The 17,004-nt window shown below is 42.1% G+C and overlaps 1 protein-coding gene across 1 annotated transcript in view; it reads left to right on the plus strand.

The window, feature by feature from the left end:
• The first annotated feature begins 357 nt into the window (after window positions 1-357).
• The window catches only part of LOC111146936 (glypican 5), a 707,501-nt gene continuing 690,854 nt past the window's right edge, over window positions 358-17,004 (plus strand). The window contains exon 1 of the mRNA XM_022502687.1: window positions 358-826. Coding sequence (XP_022358395.1) covers window positions 358-826 — 469 coding nt within the window. The remainder of the gene's footprint in view (window positions 827-17,004) is intronic.

Consider the following 17,004-nt stretch of genomic DNA (forward strand, 5'->3'; position numbering starts at 1 on the left):
GTGTTTCTCATCCCTTATCTTCTCGGAACCTCTTCCTACGCTCGCTCGCTCTTTTGATTAGACGGTTGTTCCTCGGGAAGGACTGCGAGAGCGCGGACGGGCTTTCGTTTTATTTCTTCGTTTCCTCGATCCAGGCAGCGCTGCTCCGAGGTCTGTCCTGCGTGGGGCCGCGTTGACAGCAAGAAGGCGGGAGCAGCCGCCGGCCGCGCGCCGGGGGCGTGGCGTGGGGGGCGGAGCCTGGGCGCGGGGCGGAACGTGGAGGGGCGGGGCTTGCCTGCGGAGCGCGGCGGGCGGGCGCATCCCAGGTTGGCCGCTGCTGGCTGAGCCCGAGGCTACCGCGGCGGTGGCCAGAGCTGGATGCTCGCGGGCTCCGTGCGACTCCAGCCGTTTTCCTCCCCCGGGCTGCGCCAACTCGCCCCCGCCGGAGAGGGAGACCTCGCGGCGCTCTGCCGGAGAACTCTGCTGTTTCAGCTTCGGAGCTCCCCGGGAGAAAGCCAAGTGCCCCCAGGTGAAGCCGGCGTCCCGGAACGGCCCCGGAACGCCCGCCGCCAGCTTGCACCTTCTGGGAACCGCGACCGCCGAGCGTTTTCCAGCGCCTGCAACGCAGGGCGCGCTGGGGGAGTGGGGTCCACTACGTGGGAAGGGGCGACGAGGTCACCGATGATGGACGCACCGACCTGGCGCGCGGGCTGTTGCTGTCTCCTCCTCCTGGCTCTCGTTGGATCTACTCGGAGCGAGGACATGCCCAGCTGCGAAGAAGTTCGGAAACTTTTCCAGTGGCGCCTGGTGGGAGGTGTCAAGGGGCTGCCGGATTCGCCGCGGGCAGGTGAGGCGCGTCGGGCGGGCGCAGAGCGCTGCGCCTGGGCGCGGGCCGGGGGCGTCCTGAGCGCGGACTCCGCGCTCCCCAGGCCCTCGGGGTGGCTGTTGGTGGCCAGATGACCTTTCAGGCGCTCCGGCCGGGCAACGTGAACCCTAGCGAGGCCTCCCTGACTCCGCCCGAGGCTAAGCTGGGCTCTGGGCATTTGCTGCCCCCGCTGGCTCCGGTGTTCTCTGCTGATGTTGGAAGAGGCCCGCAAAGCTGACAGCTGGGGACAGCGCGGCCTGACTGCGTTTCTGTTGCGAGTGGAAATTTCACCACTGCCCCGCCGGGGGGCCTCGGTTTGCTGCTTCCTCGTGTAGTGGACAGAGTTGGGTTGGTCGCTCCAAGTTTGATGCTAAAAATACAAACCCGTATTCTTCTCCTTTGCTGGAGAATGGGCAGCCGGTCTCCTTTTTAATTCGGACGCGGACCGGTGCACCCACACTGGTATGACCCTTAGCCGCCTCTCTGCGCCCTGGCACGCAGCCCTCCTTGCGGGAACCTGAACTACCCAGTGCGTCTCTCAGACCAACTGGGTAGTTTTAACGCCTGAAAGGTGTGACGGCAACGGGCGATCAGATTGAACGTATCGGGTAGCCACTCACTAAGCATGGATGAGACGTATGGCAGAGATTGAAGGGGAGAGAATACGGTGAGCGTCGCGGGTGTGGATTCTGCTTCTTGCAACGCCGTTTGCCTGCCCCTTTACCCCCTGCTTCCCACCCCTACCGCGCAAATTCCCTTCTGCTGGCGGGATTTCCAGTTTACCTTTGGTCTGGGAGATGAGGTCTTAGTTGTCAAACGCAATAAGCGGTGTCTGAAGCTAAGATCGTACTATGCGGTGCACCCTGACTGTGAAGTCAATGCACAGACGAATGCTGTGATCTTATTGGTTGAAAAAAATTATTTGTAGAGGATGCTTGGGTCTAAAATTTACATCCTCTGCCCGAGTTTTTAGGGCGAAGAGACTTGCTCTTAGCACTATGGAGCCGTAGCTATCTTGCTTAATTGCTTTGCTGGTGGTGAACCCAGTTCTCCAGGCATCTTACAAGGAAAATCTGAGAATTTGGGAACACTGAATCCATTTTAGTTTACATGACCAGTCTTTAATATTTGAAATAATTTCAAGTATTTATTTGAATGTCTATTCAGTACTAGGTGCTTCTTCTATACTATTTGAGAGAAGATAGTTGGTATTCTCAGCTTAGGGCAGTTTTCTCAAACAATAGTTTGGGCACATTGGTGTATATCAGTACATTCTTTTTATTAAAAAACAAAACTAAAACTCACTTATCAGTAGCTAATACTACTAAAGTGGGAGTTGTGTTGGGGAGGTGGACAGGGTGAAGGCATTGAGCTGCATTATTAGATTTTATCCCAGAAATACCATAATTTTGGCTGCTATGTTCAGGAAATGTTGACAGCTCCCCAGTAAGGCCATGATTTCCTTGCCTTTCTCATAGCTTAGTATTTCTGGTACCTGCCGAATGTAACACACCGATTAGGTGTTACATTTCTAGAACCTTGTGTGTATTTCATCTCTTTTGTAGAGGAACTTTCCAGAGTATCAATCACTGATGGACCTTTTTACCAGGATCTGAGAGGAAACTGAAGCTCTGCCCTATAGAGAAGGAAATGGTGTCCTTATTTGCATTTGATACCCATGACCCCTAAAAAAGAACCAGGATGGGATGCACCTTCTTTTCTATGACATTCTGGCTTGCTTCCCTGTTGCTAGACCTTCCTTTATCTGTGGCTTAACATGATGGGGGAATCATAGCAGTACCGAGGAAAGGGGCTCTGTGGGGTTGCAGTTAGGGACATCAATGGTGCTGGTGAAAGAAGGGTTAAATTCTTTTGATATTTGCATTAAGAAAAAGTCACATGAAAGTATTATTCCAAATTAGAATCCCCTTGATTAGAATCATTCTTGGCTCCATATTGTTAGTGATTGCTTTATTTGAATAATTAAATAAAATATTAAACTATTTCTTTTGACATTGATACTTCTCTTCTTCCCACTGTAACAATCTCATTCCCAAACTGAGTAAACCACACATAGATGATGTGCTTTGTAACTGCTTTGCTCTATTTTTGTATTTGTATATGATCTATAACATTAGCTTGATTGAGGATAGCAGTTGGGTATCTTATTGTCTAATGTCATCCTCAATCTCAAGAGAGAACAATAGTTAATATACGTGGTCATTTCCATGTAAAAATACAGATATTGATATTCCTTGTAATAAATGTATTTATTTGGCGTATGGGCTTTCACTGACTGAACCTAATACATTTAGGGGGCGCCTGGGTGGCACAGTCAGTTACGTGTCATATTCTTTTTTTTTTTTTTTTTAAAGATTTTATTTATTTATTTGACAGAGAGAGATCACAAGTAGGCAGAGAGAGAGAGAGGGAAGCAGGCTCCCTGCCGAGCAGAGATCCCGATGTGGGACTCGATCCCAGGACCCCGAGATCATGACCTGAGCTGAAAGCAGCAGCTTAACCCACTGAGCCACCGAGGCGCCCCCGCATCATATTCTTGATTTTGGCTCAGGTCATGATCTCAAGGTCCTGAGGTACCCTACCCCCCCAAAAAAGCCAATACATTTAAATCTGATACTTGTTTCCTTGAAAGGTGTGTGTGTGTGTGTGTGTGTGTGTGTTTTCTTCATTTACTGTCTACAAGTGGTTAATTCCTGAGAGGTCTAGTCAGAATCCCATTTTTATAATATAAGCAGGTAGAACAACTTTCTATAGTTTCTTCCTACATTTGTGACTTTACATCTTCCTACATTTTCACTTTTACTATGTTACTCAATTTGGAATTATTAAAACGGTGAGAACAGCCATTCAAGTCATTTCTCAGATTCTCCTCACCTTTGTTCTCTACGCTGCTCCAATTCTTTTAAGCCTATTGAGCTTCTAAGGATGTTGGATGAGAAATGTAAAAAAGGAGAGAAGGTGTAAATGTGATTAGCATTACAGATTTCCCTGCATTCTGATTTTATTTCCTAAGTAGTAGTCAAGGTGCCCTTTGCTCTTGTTTACTTTATTCAGAGGGAAAAAAACAACAAAACTTAGTGAAAGTGTCTTTTGAAAGTCCTTTTATTTTTATTTTATTTATTGGGGAGTAGGGATAATGCCTTCCCATTGAAATTCTCTTCACACATTCATTGTTCACACTTGCATTCTTCCCCTTTTTCAAGAAGGTAATTCAGAGCGGAGAAACTCATAAAAAAAATCCAGGACTATATTCAGGTAATTTATATACCAACTGGTTTTAAAATGGATGTTCATTGGTACAAGGAGTAGTTTGTGAAAAATAACTTTTTCTTGGGAGCTTTGGCCCATAAATGGCATAATAAAAATAAACTGGATGTGGCAAGATGAAATTCTAATTCTAAAGGACACTTTAGTGCTGTGTAGCTTTAGTTTTTAAACTGCTTTCCTTATGATCCAGTCTTATAATTGTTTCAAGGACGGTGTTGATTCGTTTTCACACCCAGTAGAGACAATCTACCTGGTAACCTTGGAATTTGGAATTACAGGCCTTGGGTTTCAAAACTTGATTCAGCCCCCTTGTAGCTTGGGACCTCGGTTAATTGGTTATGACCTTCGAACCTCTGTTTTGTCATCTGTGAGATGAGAATATTAGTTCTTAAAGGGTTGTTGCATAGATGACATGAAATAATGTGTGCGTGTGCAGAAGAGCACAAATGCACACAGTAAGTGCTCACAAAATGTGCTGCGGTCATTATAGTTTTTTTATTTAGTGTCTTAAGTTTTAACTAGATGTGGCCTTTAAGGCTGAAATTTTAGTTTTAGATCTCTAGACATCAGAAGATGTTTTTATGATAAATAGGTTTTTTTTTGCAGTCAAATGCTCTACCCCCGAGCTATACCCCCAAAATAGGTTTGTTTGGTTTTTTTTTTTTTTTTTGGTCACAAATGATTGTTTTTAAAATTGGGAAGTAATTTTCTTTTCAAAATGGAATTTATTAGGTTATAGTGAATCTTTTGTTTCTGTTCATGAGCTAATGGAAACTCTAAGAAAGAAACCTATCTAAATGGTTTTTATTAGGATATGGTAAAAAAAAATATATGATTATATATATATTTCCATGAACTAATGGACACTGAGGAACAGCTGTGTTCAGCTAGCTGCAGAGCCCATAGCTGCTACTTCTACCACCGTCTTGGCTCTGCTGTCTAGATTCAGGGAGGCAAAGTAGCGCCTATAGGATGGTTTAGGGATTTATACAGTTAACTGGCTGGTGGCCATAGTCATTCATTGATCGTAATCTCAAACTGGAACTCTTGTTTCTCATGAATTTAGCCCTTTCTGCTACTTAATGAACATAATTGTGGTGACCACATTTCCTGAGTCATAAAAGGGACCCATGGTCTGATGCTGGGGCAGAATATTAACATCAGGATTGCTCTGTGTTGAAGCCCATCCACTCCAACCCACCAGAAACAGCCGTATATTCAAACAAAGTAGGCTCCGTTTGCTTCCTGCAGCAAGGGCCATCACTCAGCACAGGAACTCTTGGTGTCTTGGTGAAGGGCCCCCAGGGAGGGGCTTTTTCGAAGACTTGGGCTTGTGCTGGTTGGTATCAAGGACTGTTGAATGAAGCAGGGCAGTTCAGGAACTGGGGATTTTTACAATTTGCTTAGGGGCTAGGAGGGTTAAGGTGGGGGTAGTTGTCATTATGGAAGAAGCGGCAGCCCTCTTTTTGGTCAGAAGAGGGGGCTGTTGAGTCATTTTTGAAGTTGCAGAGTGTCCTGGTGGCCTTCCTGCCTCTCACAGGTCCCTCGTGGCTTGGTCCCATGGTTGCTCTCTGAGTCTGTGCATGTTGTCCGTTGACTTGTAAACATCGACTTGGTTCCATTGTCAGAGCAGCTTGTCACTTTCTCCTCCACAAAACTGAGTGTGTGCATTGGTGGCTGTGACAATCATGTGTGCCATTTTTATCCAGGCCTTTAGTGAAGCTTACTGGTTGGACAGAGAGTGTAGTTTTCTACTTTAAGGTCATGGAGTATGACTGTAAGGGGCCTGAAGTGCACTAATCACACCCCAGTTCCTCACACTCAGCTCACTAGCAAGTATAAATGCTGTGTGTGTCCCCATCCTCCCTCCATCCCACAATTTAAGTTCCTTTCCGCCAAGTGTCCAACATCCTGTATTTGTATAATTGGCTTTAGGAGAGGTGCAGTTTGGAGAACTTAAGAATAACATTTTATCATTCTTCTATCTAGTTTCCAACTTGCCCAGGGCTTTCTGAAATATGATTTTTATCGCATGCGTGTGCACGTGCGCGTGTGGATAACTTACTTTCCAGGTCTGATAAGACCTTCTGAGTCTGTGATATTTATTTTGTCATTAACTGGTGTAATACCAACAGCAGCATTCCAACAAACAGAGGCCTCTCTTGAACAGAAATGATTTATAAATCAGCGGTCTCTTGGTATAACTGTTGAAGAAACCATAAACCTTAAAATGGGGTCATGAGAGACTTCAGTGATATGCTTTGTTGGAATAGGTTGTCTGTGACTGTGGTGCCTGATCTGGTTGGGTAAGTAACAGTAGCTTTACTTTTAATAGAGAATAGTCATTTTCCATTAACTACCTTTCTTTTACAAAAGCTTGACCTTCGTCCAGAAGAAAAGACAACACCAACTGTGTCCTCAATTCTTCCTCTTTTCAGCTTTAGAAATTTCAAATTTAACTAATGTTACTGTTAAAAATCACCTTAACATGATTAGTCATTCTTCTATGAGTCACAGTATATAGGAAAACTTTTAAAAAAATGTTATTATTCTATTGTTTTAAAAATTACTTATTTTATTTTAATTTCAGTGTAGTTAAGATAGTGTTGTATTAGTTTCAGGTGTACAATATAGTGATTCAACAATTCCATATTACTCAGTGCTCAGCAAGATATGTTTACTCTTAATCTCCTTCACCTGTTTCATCCATCCCCCCCACCCCCTCCTATGTGGTAACCGTCTCTTTGTTCTCTATAGTTAAGAGTTCGCTTTTTGGTTTGCCTCTTTCTTTTCTTTTTCCTTTGTTTTATTTCTTAAATTCCACAGATGAGTGAAATCATATGGCGTTTTTCTTTCTGTAACTGGCTTATTTCACTTAGCAGCATACTCTTTGGATCCATCCATGTTGTTGCAAATGGCAAGATTTCATTCTTTTTTCCTGGCTGAATAATATTCCATCAGTATTTACACCACCTCGTCTTTGATGGACACTTGGACTGCTTCCATAGTTTGGCTATTATAAGTAATGCTACAGTAAAAACAGGGGTGCATGTATCCTTTTGAATGGTGTTTTCTTGTTCTTTGGATAAATACCCAGTAGTGCAATTATTGGATCATAGGGCAATTCTGTTTTTAATTTTTTGGGGAACCTCCATGCTGTCTTCCACAGTGGCTGTACCAGTTTGCATTCCTACCAGCAGTGCCGCAGGGTTCCTTTTTCTTCACATCCTTGCCAACACTTACTGTTTCTTTTAAAAACTATTTGTAAGATTTTAAATTTTTAAATTAATTTTTAATTTTTTATTGAAGTATAATTGACATACAATATCCTGTTAGTTTCAGGTGTATATCATAGTGATTTGGTATTTTTATAGATTATGAAATGATTCCCACCATAAGACTAGTTATCATCTGTGGCCATAAAAAATTATTATGGTATTATTGACTATATTCCCTATGTTGTACATTATATCCCCATGACTTATATATTTTAGAACTGTAGAATATTTTAAAAATTGTATTATTTGTTAATTTTTAAAAATTTTTAATAGATTTTATTTATTTGTTTGACAGAGAGAGAGAAAGAGCACAAGTAGGGGGAGCAGCAGGCAGAGCAAACAGAGGGAGAAGCAGGCTCCCCACGGAGCAGGGTTACTGATGTGGGACTTGATCCCAGGACTCTGGGATCATGACCTGAGCAGAAGGCAGCACTTAACTGACTGAGCCACCCAGGCACCCCAAAACTGTAGCATCTTAATCCCCTTTATCTGTTTCTTCCATCCCCCAGTCCCTCCCCACTCTGGTAACCAATGGTTTGTTTCCTGTATGTATGAGTCTGCTTCTCTTTGTTTTGTCTTTTCATTTAAAAAAAAAAAAAATTCACACATAAGTAAAATCACCGAGTACATCCAGTATTTGTCTTTCTCTGTCTGACTTATTTCACTTAGCATAATCCCCTCTAGGTCTTTGATTAGCCATATCAAGTTCACATATGGCTGCTACGTAAGTTGAATGCATAATGCACTTTTATAGAAAGAAAATGAGATTTTGTAGTTTCATGTTTTTATGAAAGAATACTCATTCTCTTGAATATTCAAAGTACTGAAAAGTACAAAGAAAGCAAAATTTACCATCCGGAAATAACCACCAGTAACTCTTTGCATTACCTGGTTGAGAACCATTGACATTAACTGTCCAACCTATAGCTCTCTCACACACGCACATTATGTAGCTGCCTGGCTCAGGTCTCGGTTGAAATGTCAGCTCTTTGGAGAGGCTTTTCTTAAAGTTCATTGGACTCTGTTCCCCCAGTTATTACTGTATAATCCCCATCTTTCTTTCATGGTGCCATATGTTTTTTCTTTGTTTTTCTTATTGCTCTGTCACCACTAGACGGTGTGCATGATGAGAATAGAGAACACATCTGCTAAGGCCAGGTTTGTGGACATGTCACCTGGGCACTCACACAGGGTCCCACCCTCAGAAGGTTTAATGGTTTAATGTTCTGCGGTTACCATCTTGAAGTGCAAACAGAGTCCTGCATTCTCAGTTGGCACGGGCCCTGTCTGTTATGTTGCTGGTTCTGCTGGCTGCCTTATTCACTGAAGGTTCTGTTTGGCTGCCTTCAGGAGTGTCTGACGTGGAGTAAGACTTGAAATGTTTGTTGAAGACTCTGCTACATCCTCTGAACCTCTCTGATTCTTACATTAAACTCTAGAAGTCAGTCCACAGATGGATAGTCCATCTATCTAAGATTCTGCTATCTCCACATCATGATATTTTTCAAGTTTTCCGGTGTTGTGTAAATGGGTTCAAGATCGGCCCCTGTGATTTTTACTTCTTCACATCAGGTCAAGACGATTAGCCCAGAGCCCTCGAGGGCCAAATTCAAATTTTTACACATCCGGTTGCTTTAAATATAACTCAAATCAGCATATTTTTAGTCGCTTAGAGCCTGCTTGCTTTGCTTACTGCTCCCAACATTGGCCCACCATGCTTAAAACACCCTTGGGGGCTACGGAACACCTAAGCCACTGCTGCCTTTGGAAGCTCTCGGACTCAGAAACTTCTCATCTTGCTGCTGAGCCATCTCAGTCGAGCTACGTGAGCGCTTTCCACCGCTCCCCTCTCTCCTGGGAGTCTCCCTGTCTTCCTCTTCTAGATGGTGCCCCTGCATTATGGTGCCTGGGGGGGTGGGTCTCCTACTGTGAGGGACATCCCTTATAAAGCTCACCGTCTTCTGCCACCATCTCGAGGTCCTGTCTTGGCCTTAATCATCCTTGGAATCCTCAAATTTACCACATATGGACCACTACTTATTTCTCATGTAGGTAGGGACTCAGAACAGTAATGCTGATTTTGAATATATTTCTTTCCCTCTGCCTGAATGTAGGCTATTTGGGAGTAAGGTCTGTGATTGGCATATCTTTTTTTTTTTTTTTTTAAATATTGTATTTATTTATTTGACAGAGAGACACAGCAAGAGAGGGAACACAAGCAGGGGGAGTGAGAGAGGGAGAAGCAGGCTTCCCACCAAGCCGGGAGCCTGATGCGGGGCTCGATTCCAGAATCCTGGGATCATGACCTGAGCCGAAGGCAGACGCTTAACAACTGAGCCACCCAGGTGCCCCTGTGATTGGCATATCTTAATGTTCTGTGGTTAGGCCAAAATCAAGAAATACATTTTGATTTGTAGAATTAATCTTATATGTGTACTTACCTAACACACTCCGTCTACGGTCTTTACATAGTTTTCTATGCTTACTATTAACAGAATGGGAAATGTAGGAGGCGAGGTTTTAAAAAAACCTTCTGATCTGGGCTCAGTTGTGTTGTTGAGTAAATTATTTTCCAGGAGTCAGTATTTTCTTATGTACCTCTGCCACAAAGTCTATAAAGTGACCCGTTTTTTTTAAGTTTAAACTTAAAGGAATTTTTATTTACGTTATCAAATATTTTTGAAACGGAAAAATGAGTTGCCGAACAAATGTCTGGAACAAAGTTTCCTCAAATGTCCTGGAAGTAAAGGAAGATTATTTGATGTTTAAGGGATTCATTTACACAGTTTTTATCTTCATGTAGACAGTGACTGATCTGACTTCGAGAATTAATTCGTCTCTTGTTGGGAGAATGGAGAAAGATAAGGTGACCAAATACAATTTATATTTGGCTTTGGATTGATGGGTTTGTGTTTATTTGATTTTTTCTGTCCTCCCCCCATTTTTTTTTTTTTTTTTTTTTTTTTGCAAAGTGGTTTCTTTCTGTGAGGAAATTTAAGGAACTAGAAAATGATACCATTTTCTCATCTCCCACCCTTGTTAATTCCATGTTGGGAGTAAAGCACAAATCCCTTATTTATGGAGTTATTCCTGAGCTAGGAAGATTGTTAAAAGATACCAGATTGGGGTCCAGACTCCATGCAGACTAAGTAGAGAAACCAGGCCTTTCAGGATAAGCAAAAATATAATTACTGCTAAATCACAAAACATGATATATGGTAGCAGGTAAACTGTGTCTAAACTATTTCCAACAATTCCAATTTTAGAAATATTTACTTAGTCTTTAGAACATCTTTCAATAATACTTTGAAAAAATTTTTTTTTTCTGTATGAAGTGTAGCTGGTTATTTATTTTGGATATCTGAGAAGAGGTATTATGAAATTCTACCTAAATAGAAGGATTATTTAAGTCAGTGCTAATGAGACATGGATATTTTGATATGGTTCAGCAATGAACTCAAGTTTATGTTTCAAATGCAATTATATTTAGAAGGCAGTAAACATTTTCTTCTTTTATAAATTGTGTATTACTCTTATTAGGGTAATGAGTTTGAATGACTATTTTTTCTCTCCTCTGTGCTATGATAATCGAATTTATTTTAGCTTTTATAATTGTATATAGATAATATAATTAAGTTATCTTTGCAGCTATCTTTTTAGAGCTCAAAGTCTTTTGCTTTTCTTTGTCTTAGAGTTTCAAGGGACTTTAGTTCATAATTTCTTCAAGATTCTTTTTGGGAGAGGGTAAGAACTGAGGAGTCGGATAAGCACAAGACTGTGCCTTCATTGATCAGAGGAATGTAAACATTATTTCTGGATGTCCTTGTTCATTACATATATATTCTTTAAATGGAAGATTGTCAATATTAAATTACCTGTTCAGATTTATTTGCCTTTTGAACAATTCTCTTATTTAGTAAGGTCGTAGCAAGTTACATTTGGTTCATTTTCTTTTGATCATTGAAAATGTCTGTGTTTAATGAGCTGAAACTGAAGTAGGTCAATAAAACGAAGAGATTAACAGTCTGTTCTCACCAGCCTCTGAATGCATTTCACTCTGGGGGGAAAAAAAAGTCATTTTTAACAAAGTTTTTTTTTTTTGATCAACTTAAAAGGTGAAGGAAATAGGAATGATATGGAAAAAGGGAAAAAGCTGAGGAACCCAGGAGTCCTTCAGGGCCCTGTTCGTCAGGGGAAGGTCTGAGCATCTATGTTTGTAGAGTTAAGAAATTTAGTTACAAAACTAAATTTCACTTTTTACTTTTATAAGTTCAGGGGCACAAATAAGCTTCAGGTTATTAAATATTAATACTCTACTCACCTTTGGAGATACCTTACATGCAAAACAAGGAAAAATAGGTATGACAAAGCATTGAAATGTTGCCATGGGATAAACAGAAAAAACATTTTACTGTATGATTTATCCCATATCATGGTCATGTATTAAGTGAATAACAATGAATTTACGGTTTTTCAAATAGCTTAGTCTTGACTCTATCACTTACTGGCCACGAGACCTTTAGCAAACAACTCAGCTTCTCAGAATATGTTTTTCTTTCTTCACATGAATAGTGATAGAGGTTTTTTCTTTTCCCTTTCAGTGGTTTTTGAGGACCACATGGTATGGGGAAAAACTGTAAATAGTACCATTCTCTATAAAATGCTACCTAATTAACTCTATTACAAGTGTTCTTTTTTGATATATGTAAACACTTCTTTATGCTGGGTCAGGGAGCAGGCAAAGAAATCATAGTGGGAATCCCTTTTCCTTCATGTTAACAAAATACCAAAGTGTCGCATGTTTTTCTGTATTCACTCCCGTACTCTGAGAGACATAGTCCATGTTTTCGTTCCTTATTTTAGTTATTAAATGAAATAATTCATTATTTATCCTATAACTCTATGGTAAAATCAGATTTGTTTATATGTGTTTTAAGAGCTAAAAACTAGTCTTTTACAAAATACTGTCTTTTAAATTAATTCAGTGAAGATCAAGGGGGGGGTACTTTGCCTGGAAGGATGCTGAGTGACGGCCAGGAGGGACAGGTTCTACAATGTATAATTGACTTTGGCAAGTGAGTAGGAGATAATTCTCTGCTGTGTTTTATCGTGTTTTTGTGTGTCATGGTACTAACGGGTCTTTATGTGTCCCTTCACGTGGAAGGAAAGATAAGAACTTTCCTTCCACGTGAAAGACACAAAGGCACAGCGTGCTGGCCAGTCTCGTCCCCTTCAAGCAGATGCCACACCCTGCTCTGTGTCTGGGCGGTAAGCAGGGGTATCAGTGGGCATTCCCGCCTCTGGCTGTCAGAGGCCAACAGTGGCTAGGAGGAGGCTGGGCAGGGGGACTGTGCTGGTCTCACTCTACAGAGTCCTGCAGCTCTTGGCAAGTGACCCTGCAGCTCTCTCTGAATGCTGGTCAGTACGTTATTTTCCTGCCCCCTTAGAGGTAGTAATCGCTTCTTCTCCACAGTTCCTAGCTGGGAAGTACTGTAGTACCTCTTACAGTCTTCCTATATCCTTCCCTTTATAAATATTCTATTAAATAACCCTATTTAACAGGACCAATGTGTTTTGTTCCAGGATCCTATATGACAAAACTTTATATACTTTAAATATTTAAACCCAGAACTTTCAGAGAATATTTGATTTGTAATTAAAATGTGTCAATAAATAAGTAGAACATAAATCTGTTCTATAGTTAATTCATATACTTTTTAGAAGTTCCAATCAATGACGATTATGCTTTTATTAATTGTTCCTTTCCCTCCCTTTCCCTTCACCCCTTTTATGAAGAACACTGGTGGTGCCTAGCTCTTTTGGGTTCAGTTAGAAATGTGACTAAATTGATAACACCCCCTAATAACACAGAAGTTTAATTCAGCCCACTCTACCGATTCATCCATTTGCCGCCTTCTATGGTTTCTGTTTCACAAATGCCCTGAAAGTTCTGTACCCACTCCTGTCGCTACCACTGTGCGTTCATCTGGTGCCCTTTCATGTCTGGATGATCCGATCGACCAACATCTGCTTTCGGTTCTCATCAGTCCACTTCCCAATTGCTTCCCAACTGATTTCCCAGTAAAAGTCAAGTCTCATCTTTATTTCTTGTGTCAAATCCTTCAGTGATTTTCCTTTGCCTTTCTAAAAACAAAAACAAAAACAAAAACAAAAAAACCCCCCAAAAACCCAAACATTATATTTGAATATATAACTTGAGTGTGATCAAAAAAATAAACATTGTAGGGGGCGCCTGGGTGGCTGAGTCGTTTAAGCCTCTGCCTTCAGCTCGGGTCATGATCTCAGGGTCCTGGGATCGAGTCCTGCATCGGGCTCTCTGCTCAGCAGGGAACCTACTTCCCGCTCTCTCTGCCTGCCTCTCTGCCTACTCGTGATCTTTCTCTCTGTGTCAAATAAATAAATAAAATCTTAAAAAAAAATATCGTAGTGAAATACATAGGAGAAAAAACCTATGGTATCTCATCTGTAATGCACAGCTGTCAAAAGGTTAGCATCCTTGGGGCGCCTGGGTGGCTCAGTGGGTTAAAGCTTCTGCCTTCGGCTCAGGTCATGATCCCAGTGTCCTGGGATCGAGTCCTGCTTCGGGCTCTCTGCTCAGCAGGGAACCTGCTTCCTCCCTCTCTCTCTGCCTGCCTCTCTGCCTACTTGTGATCTCTGTCTGTCAAATAAATTAAGAAAAAAAATCTAAAAAAAAGAAAAAAAAAAGGTTAGCATCCTTAGTCACAAGTGAGCTCTTATAAATTGGTAACAAAGACACTAATATTCCAAGGGAAATGAAGAAAAGAACTTAATGAGGAAATTCAAATGATATAAATGACTAATGAGGATATGGAAGATGCTTGAGCTCAACATTAACAGAAGAAAATTAATTTCTTATGAATATCACATTGTGAAGGATTAAAAATAGTGTTATCTAATGTTCCTGTGATTGTAGGAAAGAGAGGGCTCACCTACAGTTACTGAGCAGGACAACCGACGATGACTGTGCGTTTGGGGGAATTCAGCAGTTATCACTCAAAATTTAAATTTTGTATACCCTTTTCTTGGCGATTCCAGCTTATAGGAGAGTATTCCAACGTGTGTGTGTGTGTGTGTGTGTGTGTGTGTGTGTGTGTGTGTGTAATGTACATACATATTTATTGCACAGAAAAGAATTGCAGCCAATGTAAATATCAATATCTATTGAATGATAAATTATGGTTAATCACATGTGGACATTAAACCAGGAGGGGAAAGCTATCTAACCAAATTAGGACAAATGACCTACAGCATTTATTAAAGGAAAAAACAAATTGTAGCCTAAGCAAACACACACACACACACACACACATCAGTTTATGTATGAATATACCCCAAAACAAAGTGCACAGAGTGCCATTAATAGTAGATAAGCTTGAGTAAAATTAGGAGGAGGAAAGCCAAAACAGGGAGGTGTGGCTGAGCTGGAAGGCCAGAGCTGCTTAGCTGTGGGCTGGGGAGGAGCCTGGGGAACTGGGAAGGGCCTGAGAAGTTTTCCTGCTGGCCAGTTGACAAGCTGGCATGTTACTGTTTCACTGTGGCTGACAGAAGCCAAGAGACTCCCCCAACAGCAAGCAAGCAGCATGAGCATGGAGCTGGTTACCCTGCTGCTCACTGGGGGTGCTCTCCAGGGAGGCCTGCACCTGTTGCACTCCGGGGGGCGGGGCATGTTTCAGGGTGGCGGGAAGGGGTTGCCTCGCTGTAGCAAGCCAAGACAATCCTTCTCTTTGTCCAGGGAGAAACTCTCCTTCAGAGTTGCTTGTTGGGAACACGAACACAGCTGGACAAATGGCCCAAGTAAAGGGTAGTCAAGGCTTGCATTTTGGGCATACCCAGTGAACACATAGAAACAGGACATCACGGAAGGTGGATGACCTCTCCCAACAGGGAGAGGGGGAGATGGGAGAGAGTTTAGAAATCAAAATATACTTTACAAATTCCTGTGTCTTTTGAATTCTTGGCAAAGATGATTTTTTAAAAAATGAATTAGAATTTTTGATTTACTTTGCGATAAATATGTGATTATATATGATTTAGACAGAAACACTGAGGTGAAGCCCTTGTGATTGTACTCTTCTGGGCTTTTCTGTGTGATAATTTTTTAGGGCTCTTGGGCTTGGTTCCGGCAGCAATAAAAACAGGCAATCCTGTTCTTTATCTTAATGATCCCAACTTTCCTGTAGACCCTTCATGATCTGGCCCCTTCTTTGGCATCACATGTTTTTCTCCCCATTTGGAAGGATCGGTTTTTAATCTTGAGCTATCATGTATGAAATGAGTCCTCACAGCTTATCCTAGGAACTACTGAGGTGCCCTAAACTACTTTCAGAGCCAGGAACTATTTCTTAAAGTCATCTCTGAGTCAGAGATGGTCATGTCTATAAGGACATATGGAAACGTCATTTCTCTCTTGGACTGTTGTGACACTCTGTTGGTCATGTTTCCACTTTTGTCTTCATTGGAAGCCATTTTCCATATGGCTTCCAACGTAATGTCCTAGAGATGAAGCTGGGAACACTGCCCTTCTAAACTAGTTCATAACTTCAGGTTCAAGTGATGGGAACATAACTAAAACTGTGCTAAGCTGAAATAGGAATGCTTGGAGTCCATGGAGGTCTCCTGAGGGACACTGAAGACAAGGGAGGGGAAGGGATGCAGATGGACTGGGGGAAAAAAAAAAAAGAAAATGCAGACCAGAATGCTTACAGATCTCTTACTATGTGGCATTAGGATTTATTTATTTTTTTCCTGCTGCAGGTAGGCTTCTTCCTAAAGCAGAAAATATGACTGCCAGATATCTTACCACCAAGGGGAGAAACTGACCCAAGTCTCCTGGTTGCAAGTTAAAAAAATTCTAGAAAGAGGACCACCTTCTAGATTGGCAGTGTTTTCACTAACTATGAAGAAGAGCCGGGTTGGGGAAGGAAAAGGAGGATGTCGGAGCAGAAATGTTCAGCTCATCATACAAACCATTCCAGTGGTGTTTGATACATATCTTAGACGTCTTTCACAGCTTCCCAGTGCTTGCAGAAGAAGTTCAAACTCCCATGGATTGCATTAAAATTTCTCAGTTATATGGTTCCTGCCTTCTTTTCCAGTCTCCTCTCCTTGGCTCCACTCTTTCCCATCTCTTCCCTCCCCGTTGGGAGAGGTCATCCACCTTCCCCAATGTCCTGTTTCTATGTGTTTACTTGGTATGCCTGAAATGCAAGGCCCGACTACCCTTTACTTGGTCCATTTGTTCAGTTGTGTTCATGATCCCAACAAGCAACTCTGAAGGAGAGTTTCTCTCAGGACAAAAACAGGATTGTCTTGGCTTGCTACAGAAGTGGCAATTCCTCCCCGCCCCCAAAAGTGCCCCCCCCCCCCACGCTTAGTGGAACAGGTGCAGGCCTCCCTGGAGAGCACCCCCAGTGAGCAGCAGGGTAACCAGCTCCATGCTCATGCTGCCTGCTTGCTGTTGGGGGAATCTCTTGGCTTCTGTCAGCCACAGTGAAACAGTAACATGCCAGCTTGTTAAGTCACAAGCAGGAAAACCTCTCAGGCCCTTCCCAG

The sequence above is a fragment of the Enhydra lutris genome, unplaced genomic scaffold, assembly GCF_002288905.1.
Source record: "Enhydra lutris kenyoni isolate GAN:26980312 unplaced genomic scaffold, ASM228890v2 scaffoldscaffold15, whole genome shotgun sequence".
NCBI classification, from domain to species: Eukaryota; Metazoa; Chordata; class Mammalia; order Carnivora; family Mustelidae; genus Enhydra; species Enhydra lutris.